We start from the raw sequence: 19,845 nt of genomic DNA, 5'->3' as shown, positions 1-19,845 counted from the left end.
AATACCACACAAGAGGGGGGTGATTTGTGTGGTACCTAATTTTTCGTTTAACCTGATTATAGAAGGACCTGGTTCTTCTATGTGTTCCAACTACTACTGTTGCGGAATAATAAATACAGAAATTAAAGAACACANCACTGATATTTATTGAGTTAGTAAGTAGAGATTGACTAGAATACAGATGCTACTCTTCCTTGGTGAAAGAGTTCTAGTTGGTCTCATCCTCTAACTCTATCCATCTCTTAACCCGTGTTCTCTTTGTGTAAGGAGTCTTTTTCCTTATCCAATATGCAACCTTTTCGATCAGGATCAGGAGATATCATTTCTAGTAAGTTAGATTTATCTCCTTCACGTGCAGCTCACATGCTTGAGTTGATCATCTCTGTGGTGCACTAGGATGGACCTGGTCCATGTCTGAGTTCCTTTGTCAATCTTCAAAACTCTCCTTTACTTAGGCCAACAAAAAGTCTAAAGCAATGACCAATCAAGAGCTGCCAAGTGTCTAAAATGACATGTCTTGGCCGATTACAAGCAAGCTTATCACAAAGCTTATATGATAGGTTTGATGACCTGCACGAGCCAATCAGAATCAAGCAAGAGAGTTTATATGTAGATGGACTATCCATACTCTACTACTATAAATAGAGGGGTCACATAACTCCCTGGGGACATTCAGAGTTGGAGAAAAGTATTCCGCAATTGGTGAAGGCATCCGCAAATAGAGAGATCAATCATCAAGTGCATAATTCTTCAACAAAGGAGTGATCAACGGAATTCTTCCCAGAGATCAACCCGAAACGACAGTTGCTCGACGTGCTTGGCGATTAGATATATCACAAGGAGGTTTGCATTGTCCTATATTCGAGAAACACGCTTCTCAAACCCTAGAGTCACGGAGAATTTCATAGAGGAGAATCAAATGATACATAGAATTGTACTCACAAATATTCATCAATAAAATCTCTTTTTCTTCATATTATTTTTTGTTGCAGTTTATTTTTTGTACTACGAAAATTTGTTGCGAATAAATTTTGGCACGCCCCGTGGGACCAATTCTGTTCTTCATCTCTTCCTCTTGCAATCTACTGCTGCAATGACCTTCCGCAAGAGTGATGATGTTTCATGCAAAGATGTTACTGCTGCCATATCCGCTGAGCTCAGCCATGTTGGCCCAATCACTCGAAACAAGTTCAAGGTTAGCGGCTTGGATGGATCTGTATTTCACCTCCTTGGAGATGGCAAAGAAGTACAGATCTCATATGATGTCTGCAACCGCAATCTCTGGGGGCAACACCCCATTCTCGCTATTTGACTAACTTTCTCAGACAGCCTCAAACCTTGGTGGATTTGAGGATTTGGTGGATTCTCCACTTCCAATTTATGCTTGAGACTTGACCCAATTTGTTTTATTTGCATAGCTAAACGAGAGAAAAATTCAATTGGTACATTAAACCATATCCTTCAACAGTGAAATATAGGCCTAAAGTGTAAAGGTTTATCCGAAAAATAGTATTTCTCAACTATCCATCGGCATGACAATAATGTATACTTGATAAAGCTTTTGGCGCCACCAACATTCAAAATAAATAAATAAAAAACTTTCTCAAGGGTCAACTTACCCTTCTAGGAAGAAAAAAAAGAGTGCTCTCCCATGCCTCTAATGTCCTTTTATCCTTTGTTTGGAGCTCATTAGCAAACAAAGGTATTCACATCACACCTTTCATGTCAAAATGGCAAAGCAGCATGCACAACATATTTCTTTTGTACTAACTACACTTCTCGAAGTACAATATATATTTCATTGTATACCAAAGTGGATAAACACACAAACAACCGGAGTAAAATGGAAGTTTCTTTACCTCGGACTACCATGCTATACAGCTTGCAACTTCAACGTGCTTTACAATTGATATTAATTATCATGTCAATCGTGACGAATCGCCTAATATATGCTCGCTAGTGTGAGAAAGGGTACTCAGATTCCCCCCCCCCCCCCTCCAAATGTGCACCTTTTGGCTTAAGAATTCTAGTGATGTGTTGTTTTTAAAGGAATACTAGAAATATGCAAAATACATTTGTAAAATGCACTTAAGGATAAACTATAACGGAATACATAGACGGAAGTCCTCAATAAAACAGGTCATAAGTTGCATATGCCACAATTACGATATATAAGTCGCAACTTGCGATTTATAAGTCGCGTTTTCAATCGCGACTTATAAGTCAATTCCTCAATTGCAGCCAGGCGTAGCCACCCTATGCTAAGGGTGGTCAAGCTAGCCTTCGTCGAAAAATTATATTACGTGTATAAATTAAATAGTACCCCCTCTGTTCCACTTTATGTGAACCTATTTTCTTTTTGGTCCGTTCAAAAAAGAATGACCCCTTTCTAAATTTGGAAGCAATTTAGCTTAAACTTACAATTCTGCCCTTAATGAGAAGCTTTTATAACCACACAAATACTCCGGGCCCCTTTTTAACTTGTTTAGGACCACAAATTTCAAAAGTCTTTATTTTTTCTTAAACTCCGTGCCCAGTCAAACAGGTTCACATAAATTGGGACGGAGGGAGTACTTCATATGATTATATATTACTTTTTGAACACCCTTAACACAGTTGAGTAAGACAGTCCAGCGGTTCAGGGTGTTCAAAGTGACGCGTTGTTCACGGGTTTAAAGGTCTACCCATTTTATTTGCCAAAACTAAATGGAGACCACCATATGTGGTCTATTTGATTATTTTTCAATCTAAAAGATTTTCTAATAGTATAACTCTTTAAACTAAAAATTTGTGTAGAAATAAACAAATAATCTTAAAAGTAATATTTTAAAAGGCAATCGCTATAAAATTTCTTCAACAAAGGCTCTCTACAAACTACAATCCTCTCAACTCTCTCTTTCCTTTGGTATGCTTACATCTATTACTAAAATTTCTAATGTTGTCCTTTTGTTATTATTATTTAGATTTATAATTATAGTTCTACTAAAAGTTTTATTTTTTAGCTAAATGTGGCGTAGTTTGATCTAAAAAAATTGGTACACCAGTCATCGACGAAAAAAATTATTGACTTGTTTAAAGTTTGAACACCCTTGGCAGAATCCCTGGCTACGCCACTGATTGCAGCTTATGGGTCACAATTAGTAATTGCATTTATAAGTCGCCGAATTGCGAACTAAAGCTGCATACTATCATGTTGATTGCGAGTTATGAGTCGCATTACTTAATCGCGATTTTAAATCGAACTATTTCCAGTTAAATGCGCTTGGGGTTAAGACTTGCTCATGTTAAATGGTAGCAATTAAAACTGAACTGTTATCCTTTATCCTGCTTAGGAGCTCAAGTTTTTCGGTGGCTATATTGATATATTTTATTAATTGCTTAGAAAAGTGAACAAGGATGTTGGAAAATTAATAAATCGAAATTTGTGAGCCCTTTGTGAAAGCCGTGATTACCTTAATGAGTAACTGGAGTTTTGATGCTGGAAATTAGGGGCGGCTCAATTAAATTGGTGGTCTCAAGCAAATTTATAAAGAGGCCTTAAGCTTTTTGGCAAAAGAACAAAATGAAAAAGAAAAAAAATCATGTATATACTTTTATTTAAAGTAAATTTTCTAGTTTTTTTAAGATGCGTCGCTGTTAATACGCTTTTATAATTAATTCTCTTTATATTTCTTTTTCAGTTGATAATTAGCCAATTCATCTAATTTATCTTAAGACAATGGTTAAATAGCTCTTTTTTGAGATTGTATTGAAGTTCAATTCTTCTCCTCTTTTTTTTTTCTTTTTCTTTTTTCGTATTTTGAGTAATTTTATTTATATTGTTTAGTTGACACATTTAAATTCTAATATTCAACAAAAAGTAATATACACCTTTAAGTTAAATCTACTCATGCTAAATTTAAGTATATGATAAGTGAAAGTTAGACTAATGTAACTTGATTTTAGAAGTTAATAACCTGATATCACTACAAATTTTCACTGATTCAACACGCTTGTTGCAATGGTTGAAAACTTTATAAAATGAAAACACTACTAGAAAAACATCAATTTGTGACCGAATTTTCTGACCGAAAATGAAGTAGTCGCTAGTGGGACAGCTTTTGCGACCGCTAGGGGTGTTCATAAAAACCCGAAAAACCGAACCAAACCGAAAACCAAACCAAACCGACCAAAAAAATCGATACTTTTTGGTTTGGTTTTGAATTTTAAAAACCGGTCAAATTTGGTTTGGTTTTGATTTTAATAAAAAAAAAACGAACCAAACCGACTATAGGAGTAGCTATTAAAATTTATTATTACACCTATATATATATGTATTTTCATACAAAGTTTCAAATTTTTTATGGTAAATGTTAATAGTTTGTACTTTTAGTATAGTTCTTTACCTTTACATTCTAGTTTGATTGGTTGTTTTCTTTTGTTAAGTGTAAGAATCTATTTCGTGTTAAAAATAATATATTTTTAATTGAGTCCTTAAATTATTCATCACTATTTGATTCAATTATCATCAATATATCTTGGTAAATAATAGATTTCTCAAAAGGCAATTGATTTGATAGTGTTACGTTGTAAATGTGGTCGCCGGAATATGTTTTTGGTAGTGTATGTCTTATATTTAAGAAAAAACCGACAAATAACCGAAAAAACCGGAAAACCGACAAAAACCGAATCGAGAAAAAACCGACTTAATTGGTTTGGTTTGGTTCTAATATTTAAAAAACCGACTTACTTGGTTTGGTTTTTTTTTAAGGAAAAGCCGATCCAAACCAAACCATGAACACCCCTAGCGACCGCAGTGGTCGGAAAAAAATTGAATTTCTATTACTTATTTTAAAAAGAAAAATCGACTATTATTCCGACAAAGACAGTGGGAAAACAGCGCGCCAATTTCCCGCCTTCACTTTTGCGACCGATTCAGTCGGACATTAAAAAGTTAAAAATATCAGGTTACCCACTAAGCGACTGTGTCGGTAACAAAACTAAAATAAAAATGATAAAAGAATATTAATTGATTTTGCGACTAAGATGGTCAGTAATATTAATTTAACATTTAACAACATAACCCTATTTTCCCAATTTCATTTATCTCTCTCTCTCTGCTCTCGACCGCGTCTCTCTCTGCTCGACGGTTCTTCAATCTCTCATCCCAGGTAAATCACTAATCACTCACTAAGTTTTTATATCTCAAATCCATCAGTTGAATTCAGGGGTTTCTCAAATTCATTTTTCCATTAGTTGCAAATTTGGGGGTTTCTCTTTTGAGGTCACAAAACCCAATTTCTTTGCTGAAATTCGAGGTTTGTTTGATCAAATCCCTCACGCTTCATTTATTTGTGGTTTTTCTTGTTTTGTTCCGTGTTTTTGAGTTGTTAAGTTGTTGTGTATTTCTCCGTACTGTATTTCTGTTTCACTTATATTTCAGTATCTTCTATTTGCTTTGATTTTCTATCTTCCAAATAAGAGGAGCTTTTTATAATATTCAATATGTAAGAAGAGAAAAGTTTCAGTTGAGTGAATAAATTATCGTCTAAATTGGTGTAAACTATTGTCTAAATTGTTATCTCCTAAATCCTGCTCGTAATATGATATTTGGCAAGTCTCACTTTATTAATTTTTGAAGTTCAATTATATATCAGAGTTCTTCTCAAATACTCATTCGTATTCCTGAAAACTGCTAATGTTAACATCCCCCACATAATGTACTTCATGCTCTAGATATTGAGTCCTGAACATACAGAATGTAGTTATATTGGTTGAGTAAATTAATTGTTATTTTCTTTTTAGATCCTTTAAGTTGCAAGTAAAATTTAAAGATGTTACTCAAATTTCAGATTATCAGGAAAGTTTATAGGTCTTATTTGGTACTTTTTGTTATTGGGTAGGTTGTTTTGGAAGGATAGGTTGTTTTTGCTTCAGTTCTTTGTTTCCTTTGTTCATTCGTCATTTCGCTTGGAGGAGTCGTGCTTTACTAATTTCTTTCAAAATCCTTTAGTTAATTAATTTATTTATTTTTTCAAAAAAATTATCTTACATTTTTGTTTGGTTCTTGATTACAAAATCCTTTATCCACTTATATTTTTGTTTAGACTTTGTAATATTTACACTTGACTATGATTGTAATATTTTAGACTAGATTGAATGGTGCCAGAATGTTTAACTCTTTTTGGATGTTTTAGTTACAAATATTTACGTTTTGCATTTTATGGATTTGATTAGTTGCAATGGTGGATTAATTAGTTAGCATGGTAGATTAATTGGTTGTTGTATATTTGAATTGGTAGGTGGTATTGCTTTAAAAGAGCTGGAATTTGGCAAAAAATTGCCAGTTTTCCGACTTCTTTCCAACCATAGTAGTCGCAAAATACATTAAAATATTTCAGATTCAGGAACATCTGTGACTACTGTAGTCGGAAATACGAATAAATAAATAGTTTTAAATTAGATTTGCGACCACGGTAGTCAGAACAATAAATAAATACATAATTTTAAATCAGATTTGCGACCACAGTAGTGGGAAAACTCAAATAAAATTAAATGTTATTATAATTATATATAGTGTTTGCACCGAAGTACTGGGAAAATTAATATAAAATTAAAATTTAATTTAACCTGTTTACGACCGCGTCAGTCAGAAACTTACCGCATTTATTAGTCGTTTTCTTTTTCGCCTTAGCGACCGCTGTAGTCGCAAATTACGGACGGATTCAGTCGCAAACTATTTCAGACCAGCTATTTTGCAACTACGACTTTTAGGTCTGAAAGTAGTCAGAAATTAGCATTTTCTGACCGTTTTTGCAGTCGCAAAATAGCCATTTTCTAGTAGTGAAAGGAATGCACAATTTAATTTATCCAATGCCCCTTGCCCTTACTTTTGAGAGAATAGATAGCAGGAAGAAAAAAAGAAAGTACACAGTACATGTTTTATTATAAGAAGGGAAATGAAAATTTTCAACTGTCATCATCAATCACATAGCTAAAAGGTTCTCTTTTATTTTTTTTAGTAAAAATCTTGTACCGTACTTTTTTAACTATACAATAGTCAATAATTTTGTTGAGAAAGATTAACAATAAAAACTGCATTATTAATAAATAAAAAAATGGGGCCTCAAAAGCTGGGGGCTTGCTGGAAATCTTCCTTAATTAATATTCTCATCAAATTCGTACCTATTAATTAACAAATGAATAGCAATTAGTAAGATTATTTGGAAAAGTGGTAATTAATCTGTTACAAATTACAACATATAAAAAAAAAGAAACAAAATTTGGAAACTTTACAACTTAGTTTGTCGGCCCTAAAAACCTTGTAACTCAAGAAACACGTAATCATATGTTGATACGGAAAAGGAAAACAAAGTAACTCGTAGTAATATATAAGGAAAGCAATATCAGAAAGTTACCAAAAATCAAAAACCAGGTTATCACTTAGTATTGAGAGCAAGAGAACAATTGATTCAATGGCGGCGATTAGCGATCCAATAATGTGGACGAGAGGCAAAACCATCGGAAGAGGCAGTTTTGGTATCGTCACTTTAGCAACGACAACAAACTCCTCCGTTGATATTCCATCGACAATCGCAGTAAAATCTGCCTTGTTTTGGCGTTCAAAGTCGTTACAGAAAGAGAGAGAATTACTACACGAGTTTCAAGATTGTGATCAGGTTATTCGATGTTTCGGAGCTGATGTTACTGAAGAAGGTGGAAAGATATTGTACAACATGTTGCTCGAGTACGCGTCTGGTGGAAGTTTAGCTGATCGGATTGGTCAAAATTTGGGGCAACGGTTGCGGGATTTTGAGGTAAAGCAGTACGCGAAATCGATTCTGTTGGGGCTTAGTGATATTCATGGAAGAGGTTTCGTTCACCTTGACATTAAACCGGATAACATTCTTCTTGTGGGTACCGAAAAAGTTGCCAAAATTGCTGATTTCGGGTTCGCGAAGAAGTTTGGAGTACTAAAGAGTCAGAAAAGAAAGCGCGGACTCAAGGGAACGCCTATGTACATGGCGCCAGAATCAGTTCTTGATAACGAGTACGGACCTGAAGCTGATATTTGGGCTTTCGGGTGCACTGATGGTTACAGGGAAGACAGTTTGGGATTGCAATGAAGCTGACGATATTGTTTATCTGTTATGCAAAATTGATTTGCAGAACGAAAGATTGTCAAAAGAGGCTGAAGATTTTCTGAAAAAGTGTCTTGTTAAGGAGCCGAGATCGCGATGGACTGCTGATATGCTATTGAAGCATCCGTTTCTTTTATCCGATAATGTTGTTGTTCGTGAGCAGACAAGGAAAAAGGAACTCAACCCACTTTTGTTTATTGAAATAGCAAGAGAAAGTGATCCATTGATTGATGATTTTTGCAATAGTGCAAAGCTGAAACCAATGAAGCTGTTGAATTGCAGATCCAACAAAAGAAGAAAGCTACTAGAAGGATGCTGATTTTCAATTTTGATTAGAATTTTACAAATGTAAAGAATTATACTAATGTAAAGAACTACGTTTGGGCTTGATCCCGTTAGGAGTTTAGTTGGGGGTACGTAGGCAGCCTGTAATCAAGAAAAAGATGATCAGGTCCAGCCCCTTGTATTAAACAAAAACAATTGTGTGTTGGTTCTCTTTATAAATTGAGATGGAACAAGAGATTTTTTTACTGAAAAAAATTGCTTACATATTGATAGGTACGTACATTTATGATCCTAAACTGTACAAGTTCCCATATCCTGAATCATTCTTTCCAAAAACTTGTAAAAACACAGCATATAGCTGTAAACTGAATATTGGAAACTGCAGGTTCAAATAATGCCCCTTGGCCTTTAAATTGGAGTGGGGCGGGGGTGGGGGCGATATTTTGCTGGCATTATCACTTTATTATAATGGACTATGTCCTTCAACGGTGAAAAATAGCCCTAAAGTATGATTTTCCGGAGGTGGTATTTCTCAACTAATCAATCAGACATGAATCATGCTCGTTCGACAGGGTCTCTGGCTCCACCAATTGACATTCCAAGCCTCTAATGCCTCTATTATCCTTTTATTCTTCGTTTCGGACTCACTAGCATCTCAGATATTGAGTAGTGATTCTTAACTAGAAGGTGTTCTATATATATAAGAAATTATGGGAGACTAGGGTTCGAGTCCCAGCACAGACAAAATACACTAGATAATTTCATCCCATTTGTCTAAGTTGTGGTGGGCAAAGTTACCTACTTAATGTGCTAGTTGGACGTAGCTGCTGGTAACCAGTGGGATAGTCGAAGTGTGCGAGTTGGTCTGTATACCATCGTTATAATAAATAAGTAAATATATAGAAAACATTTCCTCAGCTTATGACTTATGTTGTTCTCTGCTGTTTGACAGATTGCTATTGAGAAAAAATAGCATGATGGTTATTGACTAGCATTATTTGGAAGATGTAGAATCAACAAGATAGGTAGGACGAACTCCTTATAATGTACACATATAGTAAGATTACACCCATTCTGAACCCACAACTCTACATCTTAGATTCGCCTATATGCTAATAGTAAACTCCAATTTCAAGAGCATAAACTAAAAACATAACAAGATAACTCCAACCATCCGTAAACTAAAACAGCACAATGTTAATCAATGATATTCTTGCACTTTCTCAGTATAACACATAAAAAATACATACAGGGATGAGGATTTACCTGCATATAATATATAAAGTACAAAAGAGAAGATGAAAATCCACTAGTAACATCAAACAGGCATATCTAATTGCTTTGACCATCTAGCAATGGAAAGGCCAGTTTTAACTAGCAATGTTCTCTGTGTTATTTGCTCAAATCTTTGCACACTTGATCAAGGATAGAGAGGAAGTCGCTAACTACCATAAATATCCTAATAGGTCGAGCTTCTTCCTTGGCCGCGTCACCATAGAAATATTCTGTTAGCTCCTTTACCATGGATAAAGCAACATCCTCTTGAGCTTGTATATTGATAATTTCTTCCTCTGCCTTCTTCAAAAATCCATTCATCGACTCGAAAAACTTTCTGCTACTTTCACTCAAAACCAACTCTTCGTTTAGCTTTAGGACATTAGTAATTTTTGTAACTCCAGTTGCTAGTTTTGCAACTTCATTGCTAAGAATATCAGTGTCCATAACAGCTGCTTTCTTCACATTGGCAAGATCATGGCTCAAGACAGAAAAAACCTCAAGGACAATTTTTTTAAACTCAGCCTCATCGCGAACGACTGATTGCTGGTTTTTTTGCACATTTGGAGTTAGATCAGCAACAGAAAGATGAGAACCTTCTGCTCTAATAGTTTCATGAAGAACAAAATGCAAAAGGGTTGTCTTCCCATCAGCACCTTTGATATCTACAAGCTTAAGAAGCGTGTCGAGCTTGAAGGCACGAGCATCTCCTCTGTTGGTTCCAACGTTCATGCGGTTACCAGTTCTGAGTACAGCTTCTAGAAGCTTTAAGAATATCCTACTATTCCTTAATTCTCCACATGCATTCTGCAATGGCATAAACAGAAGGTTTGAGATACCAATCTGTTTGATAACTAGACTTGTGTGCCAGTGCATATATCAGATCAGCAGAATTGCTGCATTTACATATAGGAATAATAGCAACATTCATATGAAATTTGAGATAAAACTTGTTAAAATCCCATTAGCAGTTGAAAATGTTCTAAACCAAAAGCAATCCCATACCTCTAGCGTCTGAAATGATGTCCTAAGGTATTCAACGTCTGAATCAAAACAACATATGTAAAGCATTGCATCCACCCTCTTGAATGCAAAAGGTATATCAAGAACTCCCTTGAGAAATTTCTCAGCAGGGCCTAGTTTGAATGATAATTCGTCTTTGAAAACCTTCAGCTTCCGCTCTTCTTCTTTTGTAGGAGCCATCTTTATTAGACTCTCCAGTAGCTCCGCTCCCAGTATGTCAGCGTCACCTGGTTTTTGTTTTGTTACAAAGAAGATGCATAACTAGCCACTTAAATTAAACATCATTTCATATGGAAATGCACACGCATGTTGCAGCGGTGCTCCAATCAGAAATGGCAGAAATAGGACACCATAAGGGGTGGTCTTTGAACTTTTGATCTTCGGGGCAGGTCACCTGACCAATTCACAAACCTTCAAGGTCAAAAGTCAAAAGTTTTGCCCATTGGCCAGACGACCTACCCCAAAAGTCAAAAGTTCAAGGTCAGCTCTTTTCAAGGTCATTTGTATCATTGACCTTGCACCAGTGACCGTGCACCATGCACCGTGTGCCTATGTCCGTGCACCAATGCACCTGTGCATGCTGCACATGCATTGTGGCGTATTGCATGGTGCACGGTCACATGTTTTTATAATGATTTCCTTTTTATTATAGGTAAATATTCATCAAAGTTCATTCATAAACATGAAAGTGACATCCCAATGAAATAGTAGCTGTGTCTCAATATATGGATGATGGCCACATCTTGATAGAACCAGAATTAAATGTCACCACGTTATAGTGCCAAATTTGCTTTTCATTCATTTAAAAACTAGAATGTGAAACCACCAAAGGCAGAATATAGGACCACAAAATCATGTTCCTTCCTTCTGGAAAAATACCATAAAAAGGCTTTGATATTTTTATTTCATTAACAAGTTATCATAATCTGAATAAGCTATCTGATTAAGTGCAATACAAAAGGAGTCTCAAATTACTAATTTGGGAACATTTCTGAGTATGTCTAAAAGCAAAAATCTATTTATGTACCTTCTAAAAGTGCTTCACAAACTTCATCACTAGTGATCTGAAGTGCCCTCAACAAAATTGCAATATTCTGAGACTTCTTCAAATCAAGCACCTGGCTCTCTTGATTCATTACAGGTATCATTGGGCGCCTTACGACATCTTTTGAATTCAAATTTGATGAATTTACAGTGAATAATGTTTCAATCATTTCCTCATTTAACCTACAACCAAAACCACACTTCAAAATTAGGCAAGTATATAGCTCAGATTAAGTATTTCAAATGATGTAAATCTTACTGGAAAGTGCTAGAATTCAGTTGATCCCAAACCATTGCTCTATCTGAACTGGCCCTGACTTTATCCCAATGCAAAGGCTTTAGCTTTGGCTTCATACTTTCCTCATTCCTCCTTTCAACAGCTTCTGAGCTTTCAGAATTTCCATTAGCTTTCTTGATTAAAAATGGCATTGATCGCCCACAATGTTCGACTACTAGAGGTTCTGTGACTGTTGAACCTTCCCAGAACCTCGGCCTAGGTGGCAGTGGTGGTGGCGGTGGTAATTTTATCGATACATACCTCCCTGAATTGCTGAATTTCCTCATAGAAGACTCTGGAATTTGGACTGAGGAATTTGAAACTCGAGGAGGGGAGTTTCGAGTACTTCCAGAAGATAACGAAGACGATGAAACTGATCCTTGTTCCACTGGTGGAAGAATAAACCTCAAATTCAATTTTCCAGGACTATTGGATAATGAATCATTTGAAGAATTGGAATTCGGATATGCATTCAGGTTATGGAAATAACCTTCAAAATGTGCATAGGGACTCTTTTCCAAGAAAGTGGAACTACCTATATCCCCAGATGATCCTCCGGGGGAGAAGAATTCTTGCTCCTCGGCATATTCAGGTGATCCTACTGAATCAGCATTTTTATGATTTTGTTTGAAATTTTGACGTGGCAATGGAGGGAGAGGATGGAGTTCTGGTGATCTTAACATTTGGAAGTGTAGTGTAACACTGTCATTTGTTGCTGTGGAAGATTGAGCACCATCTTCATTGACTTTTCTAGAATTCTCAAGTGTGTAAAGATAATGTGCACTGCCAATTTCCGCATGAGAGGGGGTTGCATTAGGTGAAACAAGGCGACGACTATCACTTCTCTCGTGATCGTAGCTTTTGTCTTCGCGGTGAGGGTGGCGATGAAGGAAGAAAAAGAGGACAAGAGCAGTGACGAATGCAAAAGAGAGGACGGAGACAGAGACGAGAATGGCAATGAATTTGCTGGTGATGGAACTTTTAGAGGAATGCGAGGAGTGTGGTAGAATGAGAGAGGAAATGTTAGCAGGGAAAGTAGCAAGATCTTTGGAAGTTGTTGGAGGAGGAGGAGGAGGAAAAAGCGTGAAAAATGGATGATCAAATTGAGGAGAAGGAAATGGAGGTTTAGTGTTAATGGATGGAATTGAAGTTGGCGCGAGAGGACGATGAAAGGGGAAAAGCGGTTGGTGGAGAAGCCGACGATGGTGGTGGATATTAGTGGCAGTGGCAGTAGTAGAGAAGGTGAAAATGAAGAAGGTGAAGATTAGAATGAGGCTGAATAGCGAAGAGTAGTGCATTGTCAGTTGTGAATTGTGGCTGGAAAATTCTCATTGAACTCTCACTTAAAACTATCAAACAGAATGAAGATGGGCAATTTGATAACAGTGGGGACATTATATTAATTACATAGACACTGGGGGGTAATAAGGAGTTGGATGAGATTGAGAGGTGTAAATGCTATGGTCTTTGAAGAGTGGTAACTAGCAAGTGCAAAAGAGGCATTGGATGGATGGTGGGGTGCAAGGTAAATAGTGGTTGATTCAGAATTTAAACCTAAACCATTATGTATTTACGCACACGTGTCTGTGGCCGAGCCCGTGAAAAATACTAGGACGAAATTAAATTTTGAACTCTTATTTTAAAAAAACTAGTGGAACCAGAAATTTACACAAGAGAATTCAAAAAACTTTTAGGATGTCACACTTGAGATTTAAATCTCTGTCTTAAAGCAACTTTAGAACCCCTTCACTATAATACTTGAATTTTTCTTCATGTCAAGAGGATTCAACATCTCATATACGAAAAAATCATTTTTACCCTATTTACATAGTATAATTTTATAACGGAGGAGGTTTGGTCCCCTTCATACTGCTTAGTTCCGGCCCTGTATATACACGCATCGATATCTATGCTTTGACTAAAAATAATGTGTTTAACTGAACTCACTCTCTACACTTTAGGTCCGCCTCTAAATTGGTAAGGAATTAATGTTCTTGAAGAGTAGAAGTAGTGCACTACTAGAAATCAGGTGATTTCCGTCCAAAGCTTTCCGACCGAAATCGGTCGGAAAAAATAAGAGTATTTGGTCGCAAAAATTCAACAAAAATTACATGCCAGCAAAAAAATAATATTTTCGACCGACTTCGGTCGGAAATTGGTCAAATATTTGGTCACACCTGCATATTATGTACAAAAATATTATTTATTAAAAATTTATCAAATTCCGACCGAATTCGGTCGGAAATTAGTCAACTATTTGGTCAAACGTACAAAAATAATTATTTATTAAAAATTTACCAAATTTTGACCGAATTCGGTCGGAAATTGGTCAACTATTCAGCCTCCGCAGTATATAATGTACAAAAAAAATTATTTATCAAAAATTTACTAAATTGGCAACCGAGTTCGGTCGGAAATTGGTGTCATACTTTTATATAATTTAAAAAATAATTTTTTATTAAATTTTTTTCAAATTTCCGACCGAATTCGGTTGGAAAGTTTATATTTTTTGTTTCCCGCCCAAGACAGAAATTATATATATTTAATTAACCAACCAAAATAATTATAACTCAATAGTTTCGACCGAATTCGGTCGGAAAAACGCTTTTATATAAATTAAAATATAAATTTAATAATATTTATGTGTGTAAATAATAAAGGGGGTTTAAATAAATAATATTTAACACACACACACACACACACACACACACACACACACACACACACACACACATATATATATATATATATATATATATATATAGTATAATGTAGTATTTATACTAACTGTATAGTATATACATCTTAATATAGCTTATATACTACACATTATACTATACTACATATATATAGACATCTTAATATAGCTAATGTTATATCGAATATGTTTAAACTCTTTCACCACAGAAGCTTGTCACCTGCAGCTTCATGTTGTATTTTTTATTCTATGTTTCTCTCAAGGATCTAGTTACTTAAAATTCCTATCTCTTAAATTGCACACTGCTTTTACAATAAAATGCGAGTATAGCTACAACTTTCGTTAACATGTTTATTATATTTGTAGGAAAAAAAATTGGGGAGGAAGATGAGTCATGATGAGTTCTACATGGAGACTCACATCCGGAAGAAGAAGGCACCGACAGATCCAACTAAATGGGTTGAGGACCGGGCAGAGACTACACATGTAAGTTTCATAACTACTATAAATGTTTATAATATTATATAGTTAGTAATTTTCTATCTTCTAAATAAAGGGACGCTACAAGATCAATTTGGAGGAGTACACTCAGAGCTTGCCACCGAATGAGCAAGGCGAGCGACCGCCCATTTCAGACGAAGAAGAGGAGAAGATATGGTTGGATACTGTCGATGGTCCTAAAAAGGGGATAGCATACGACCTTTCAGATAAATCGTTTCGGCGCTACAGGGCTGGATTGCAAGGTATAGGGACTTCCGCCCAAGGCGAGGCGATTGATAGTTCGACTATATCGTCTATGGAACAGAAGATCGCAAAGCTGACAATAGAGCTTGAAGAGACCAAGGCTAGAGAAAAGAAGAGATTTGATACCCTTCAAGTTCAGCTAGAAAGGAGGGACAAACAATTTGATCTTCTTCAAGGTCAGCTGGCGGATCTTCTTGCTAGTGGTGCTTTCCCCATTCCCCGGTCTCCTCCTCCTTCCCCACCTGCCGGTGATAAAGGTCCTAGGACCGAAGATGGAGATGATGCTACATAAAAAACTCATTGAATGTTGTCTATTGTTAAACAAAGTTGTGAACTTGTCAATATTTTGTTGTTGTTGGTTATTTGAATGATGATTATATTGTTATTTTGTTATTGAACATTTTAGTAGTTGTTGTTGTGGTTATTAGTTGTTGTGGTTGTGGTTATTAGTTGTTGGTTAATTGTTGTTGTTGGTTATTTGTTGTTGTTGGTGGTTATTAGTTGTTATTTTGTTGGGTTTTCATGGTTGAATGGCAGCAATGTAAGCTGCCAATATTATAGGATGTATATTGGTTTAAATTGGCAGGTGGTGTAGCTTAAAAGCAGCCATCTTCTGCCCAGTTTTTACCCAGATTTCCGACCGAATTCAGTCGGAAATTATGAATTTATATTTATTTTTAAAATAAATTAACAATTTACAAATAATTATTTAATTAAATAGTATTATTATTTTTTAAAGTTTCCGACCGAACTCGGTCGGAAATTTGAAAATTAAAGAAATTTTTTTTATAATTTCCGATCGATTTCGGTCGGAAAATAAAGTTTGAATGGCAGTCAACGCATTGAATTTTCGACCGATTTCGGTCGAAAATTTTCGACCAATTGCGGTCGGCCTACGTTTGCAACCATTATTTTTCCATCCAATTAAAAACGATCGGAATTTGGTCGGAAATTATCAATTTCCTACCGATTTCGGTCGGAAATGGTGGACGAAAATCACCTGATTTCGAGTAGCGGTGGTGGTAGTGGTGGGGGGGGGGAGGGTTATTTGGGGTTGGGGTTATTACTTTGAGGAGAGGCAAGTACTTGAACAAAGTCTTGATCATATGAATAGCAGTAGAACGAGTATGGAGATGGCGGAGTAATGGTGCAGGGCGGTGCACACACAAGAAGAAGCTAGTTGCGGGCTTCGGTTGCCATAATACTCTAACAATGTGGGTGGCACACAGTGAATCTCGAAAATTGACCCGTGGATCGTGGTAGTGGGCCACGTGGAACTTAGTTCGAGGGGGAGATTGTTGGGTGTGCGAACAAAGTCCCACATTGGTAGCTGAAAAGATTGGGAGTCTACATATAAGTTGTAGGGATCTCTTAATGGTGTGAGGCCTTTTAGGGAAAACCGTGCGGGCTTGGCCCAAAGCGGACAATATCACACCATGTTAAGAGTGTCATTGGGCCGTTTTAGCCCAACAGAGTTATTATTTAGTCTATGCACTAAGTCCGCCTCTGGCTACAGTATGAGAAGACTTATTTATCTTCAAGAAAGAAGTAGATATTCTTTTCCTCCAGCTTACATATTGATGATGTAATCGGACCAAATTGTATAATATTGGAGTATTACGTGAACATGAGATGAACAATACGAATGCGACGTAAATTCATAAATGCACTAAAGGTATTATTATATAAATACCCACTTGATTTAGTTAAGTGGGGCAAGCATACTAATCGACCAGAAGAACAATTAAATTACGCTTTGTTTCCATGACTTAGACTTAGTCCAATGAACAAAAGCTGTAAAAGCTACGTGCCCGTTGAATTAATTATGTGCATATGTGATATCAAGGTCTCCTAAAATCAAATCAGAAATGTGATTGTTCTTGAAGGAGATAAGGTAAAAATAAAACTCAAGGCGTAAAACAAAGTGGCTGTCAATCAAGTACGAAGTATTAGAGCTAATTATGATGAACCACTTACAATTTGGGTTCTGGAACAGCTCGTCGAAAATGAAATAAAGTAGTATATCTTTTCTCACTGCCTAATTAAAATATCAGTGACACCCATTATAAAAAAGAATCTTTGTATGATTGAGTCGTGAAAAGAATCAAGCTTGGTCGCACGTAAATAGATATAATTAAGTAAATAAAAATATGTTTGTAGAATAAATTACCTGAAGGTAGAAGGGTCATTGGAGATGGTTTTGGAGCGTTGAGAAAGCAAATGAGGATTGGCTTCCAAGAGAATATACTCGAGATCACCTTTATCCCCATTGAAGCCAATATTTTTGCAAGCATACCCAAACGGAGTTGCAGGTCCAGCACGTCGTTTCTGAGAAACGGGACATGAAAAGAAGTCGACGGCTTCCCTTTCCATTCTTGCAATAACCTTCTTGGGAACACCGTGGTTTGTTAACTTGAAAAAACCGTAATCTTCACATGCTTTCACTATCATCTCAGACGCCTTGGACTTCTCACACAAGTCAATTGTTGGAATGCCCAAACCTGTGGTTTTCTTGTTACCACGCCTCAGCGTATTTGGAGTTGCCACTACCATGTTAGGAAGAGAACTAGAATTAATGTGTGGTATATATATATATATATATATATATATATTGTGAACTTAATTAATTAGCTGCCTTTGGAAGAGTGATACTGTGGATCGGAAGAGTTTGCTAGAATGCTCTATTGCTCTAAGCTCTCTCGGACACGCCTATAAATAGATGGAAACGAGGGAATTAAGAGAGGGACCCTAGAAAGGGTAATAAAGGACTAAAAAAAGAGACGAACAATAAAGGGTGAGGTGGGGGCCGTATGACTAGGAGAAGGGAGCGTGGGGGTGTTGCCACGACCTTTGACAAAACTTTATTTACTACTCCACTATTATTTTTTTTTTTAATTTTTTTAATGTGGTCCGCAGCAAAATTAAACTTGTACTTAACTTTGATGTATTTCTAGGCAAACTTTAATTTGTTCAAGACAAGGGAAAAAGGTTCAGCCCAACACCCATATAAGTGAACTTAGAAGAAAATGGTATCGCACGTGTATCAAACAGACTAAATAGCAGTCTATTGCTTTGAAAATGAAAAAAATGCATATCGTCCATGTTCCAATACCAACAGGAGGAAAGTTTGAAGTTAGCACCCTAACAATATTTAGATAAGGAAATTGGAGAAACTTCTGGTCATGAATCAAGTATTATATATCATTTTAGATTAATCAAAACAGTGAATTTCATATATTGAATGGTTAAATAAGAAAATATTGGATTTCGTCGCACCAAATCTCATCTCTCTATAATCTAATTTTATTAGCGACATAGTTAAGGGTGGAGCTAGAGCATAGGTAGTATGGAAAGTCCAAACTTTGTAGTTAATTATCCTAAGAAATTCATGAACTAAGTTCAAATCATTAGTTTAGAATGGAACCAGTAACTTAAAAGAATTAAAATTCGACATAATCTTCAAATCGTGACTACATCACTGTTTATGGTCCACCCTTAATTCAAAATGATTAAAAAAAAAATTAAGGTGTGTGGGGGAGAGGGAATAGGGGAAAATGGTGAAGGGACATGGTGATGCATAGGTAGGGGAATGGGAAGATGTATGGATGGGAAAGGGCGGCAAATGGCGGCATTAGGTGAGGGGATGACAATTAAGTTTGGGGCCAACCCCTTCTCCCCTGCATGCCTTGAGACTTTTACATTAGAGCAAATTAAAAATGTGTGCCAGCGGCCGTTTGTTTCTTCTGATTGGATTCTTGTGTTCAGCACGTTATAATTGACGCGTAATTGCTTGCTTTTTCCATGAAATTATCTACGCGGGTTTTGACTTCATACTTTTTTTCTAAATCCCTTCTTCCCTCTAAATTTCCCTCTTTATATGTCGACTAACATTAGTTTATGAGCTATTTCTTGCAAAATTTCACATACACCTTCAGATACTCGGTTTATTTAGAGCTTCTATTAAACTACTGTACGTAGCTGATAAGAATCAAAGACTAAAATCTTTTAAATGTTGAGTATGATTTTATAAATAAGCCGTTATGTATGCATATCAAATAATTGATATGTTTAATTTGATATTTCTAAACTTACGAAAAGATAATATTTGATACAAAATGGTAAATGACTTAGTTAAATCAAAAGTTCATATAAGCTTAAGCCATAATTAGTTATAACTTATGTCTTTTGACTGATTTTTGTTTATATATATTACACTTAACTTACTAAAAGCATAATAAGTCGAAAAATAATTACATTTCTTTTTTTTTTACTGTCTTTTGTTACATTCTGTAAGAAAAATGAGAATCTAATTAATTAATGAGAAACATATCTATCTGTTAAGTGTTAACCAAAAGATGTTATTAGCAAAAAAAAAAAAA

The 19,845-nt window shown here is 35.8% G+C and overlaps 2 protein-coding genes and 1 pseudogene across 2 annotated transcripts; 1 reads left to right on the top strand and 2 right to left on the bottom strand.

Moving 5' to 3' along the window:
- The first annotated feature begins 7,222 nt into the window (after positions 1–7,222).
- Positions 7,223–8,749, top strand: LOC109205224 (annotated as a pseudogene).
- An 817-nt stretch (positions 8,750–9,566) lies between these two features.
- Positions 9,567–14,300, bottom strand: LOC109205228 (formin-like protein 1). The gene is given in 5 exon segments (XM_019367913.1): positions 9,567–9,806; positions 9,809–10,487; positions 10,686–10,930; positions 11,731–11,930; positions 12,007–14,300. Coding segments are annotated over 5 exon segments (2,523 nt in total). The 5' UTR covers positions 13,323–14,300; the 3' UTR covers positions 9,567–9,723.
- Positions 14,301–16,893: 2,593 nt separating this feature from the next.
- On the bottom strand, positions 16,894–18,164 carry LOC109205223 (gibberellin 2-beta-dioxygenase 2-like). Its single transcript, XM_019367908.1, has one exon. The coding sequence runs from the start codon at positions 18,017–18,019 to the stop codon at positions 17,633–17,635; it is 387 nt and encodes a 128-aa protein (XP_019223453.1). The 5' UTR covers positions 18,020–18,164; the 3' UTR covers positions 16,894–17,632.
- Positions 18,165–19,845: the final 1,681 nt, after the last annotated feature.

This window comes from Nicotiana attenuata, unplaced genomic scaffold (genome assembly GCF_001879085.1).
Source record: "Nicotiana attenuata strain UT unplaced genomic scaffold, NIATTr2, whole genome shotgun sequence".
NCBI lineage: Eukaryota > Viridiplantae > Streptophyta > Magnoliopsida > Solanales > Solanaceae > Nicotiana > Nicotiana attenuata.
Note: the sequence above shows the minus strand (reverse complement) of the source record. Positions and strands in the feature narration are given on the sequence as shown.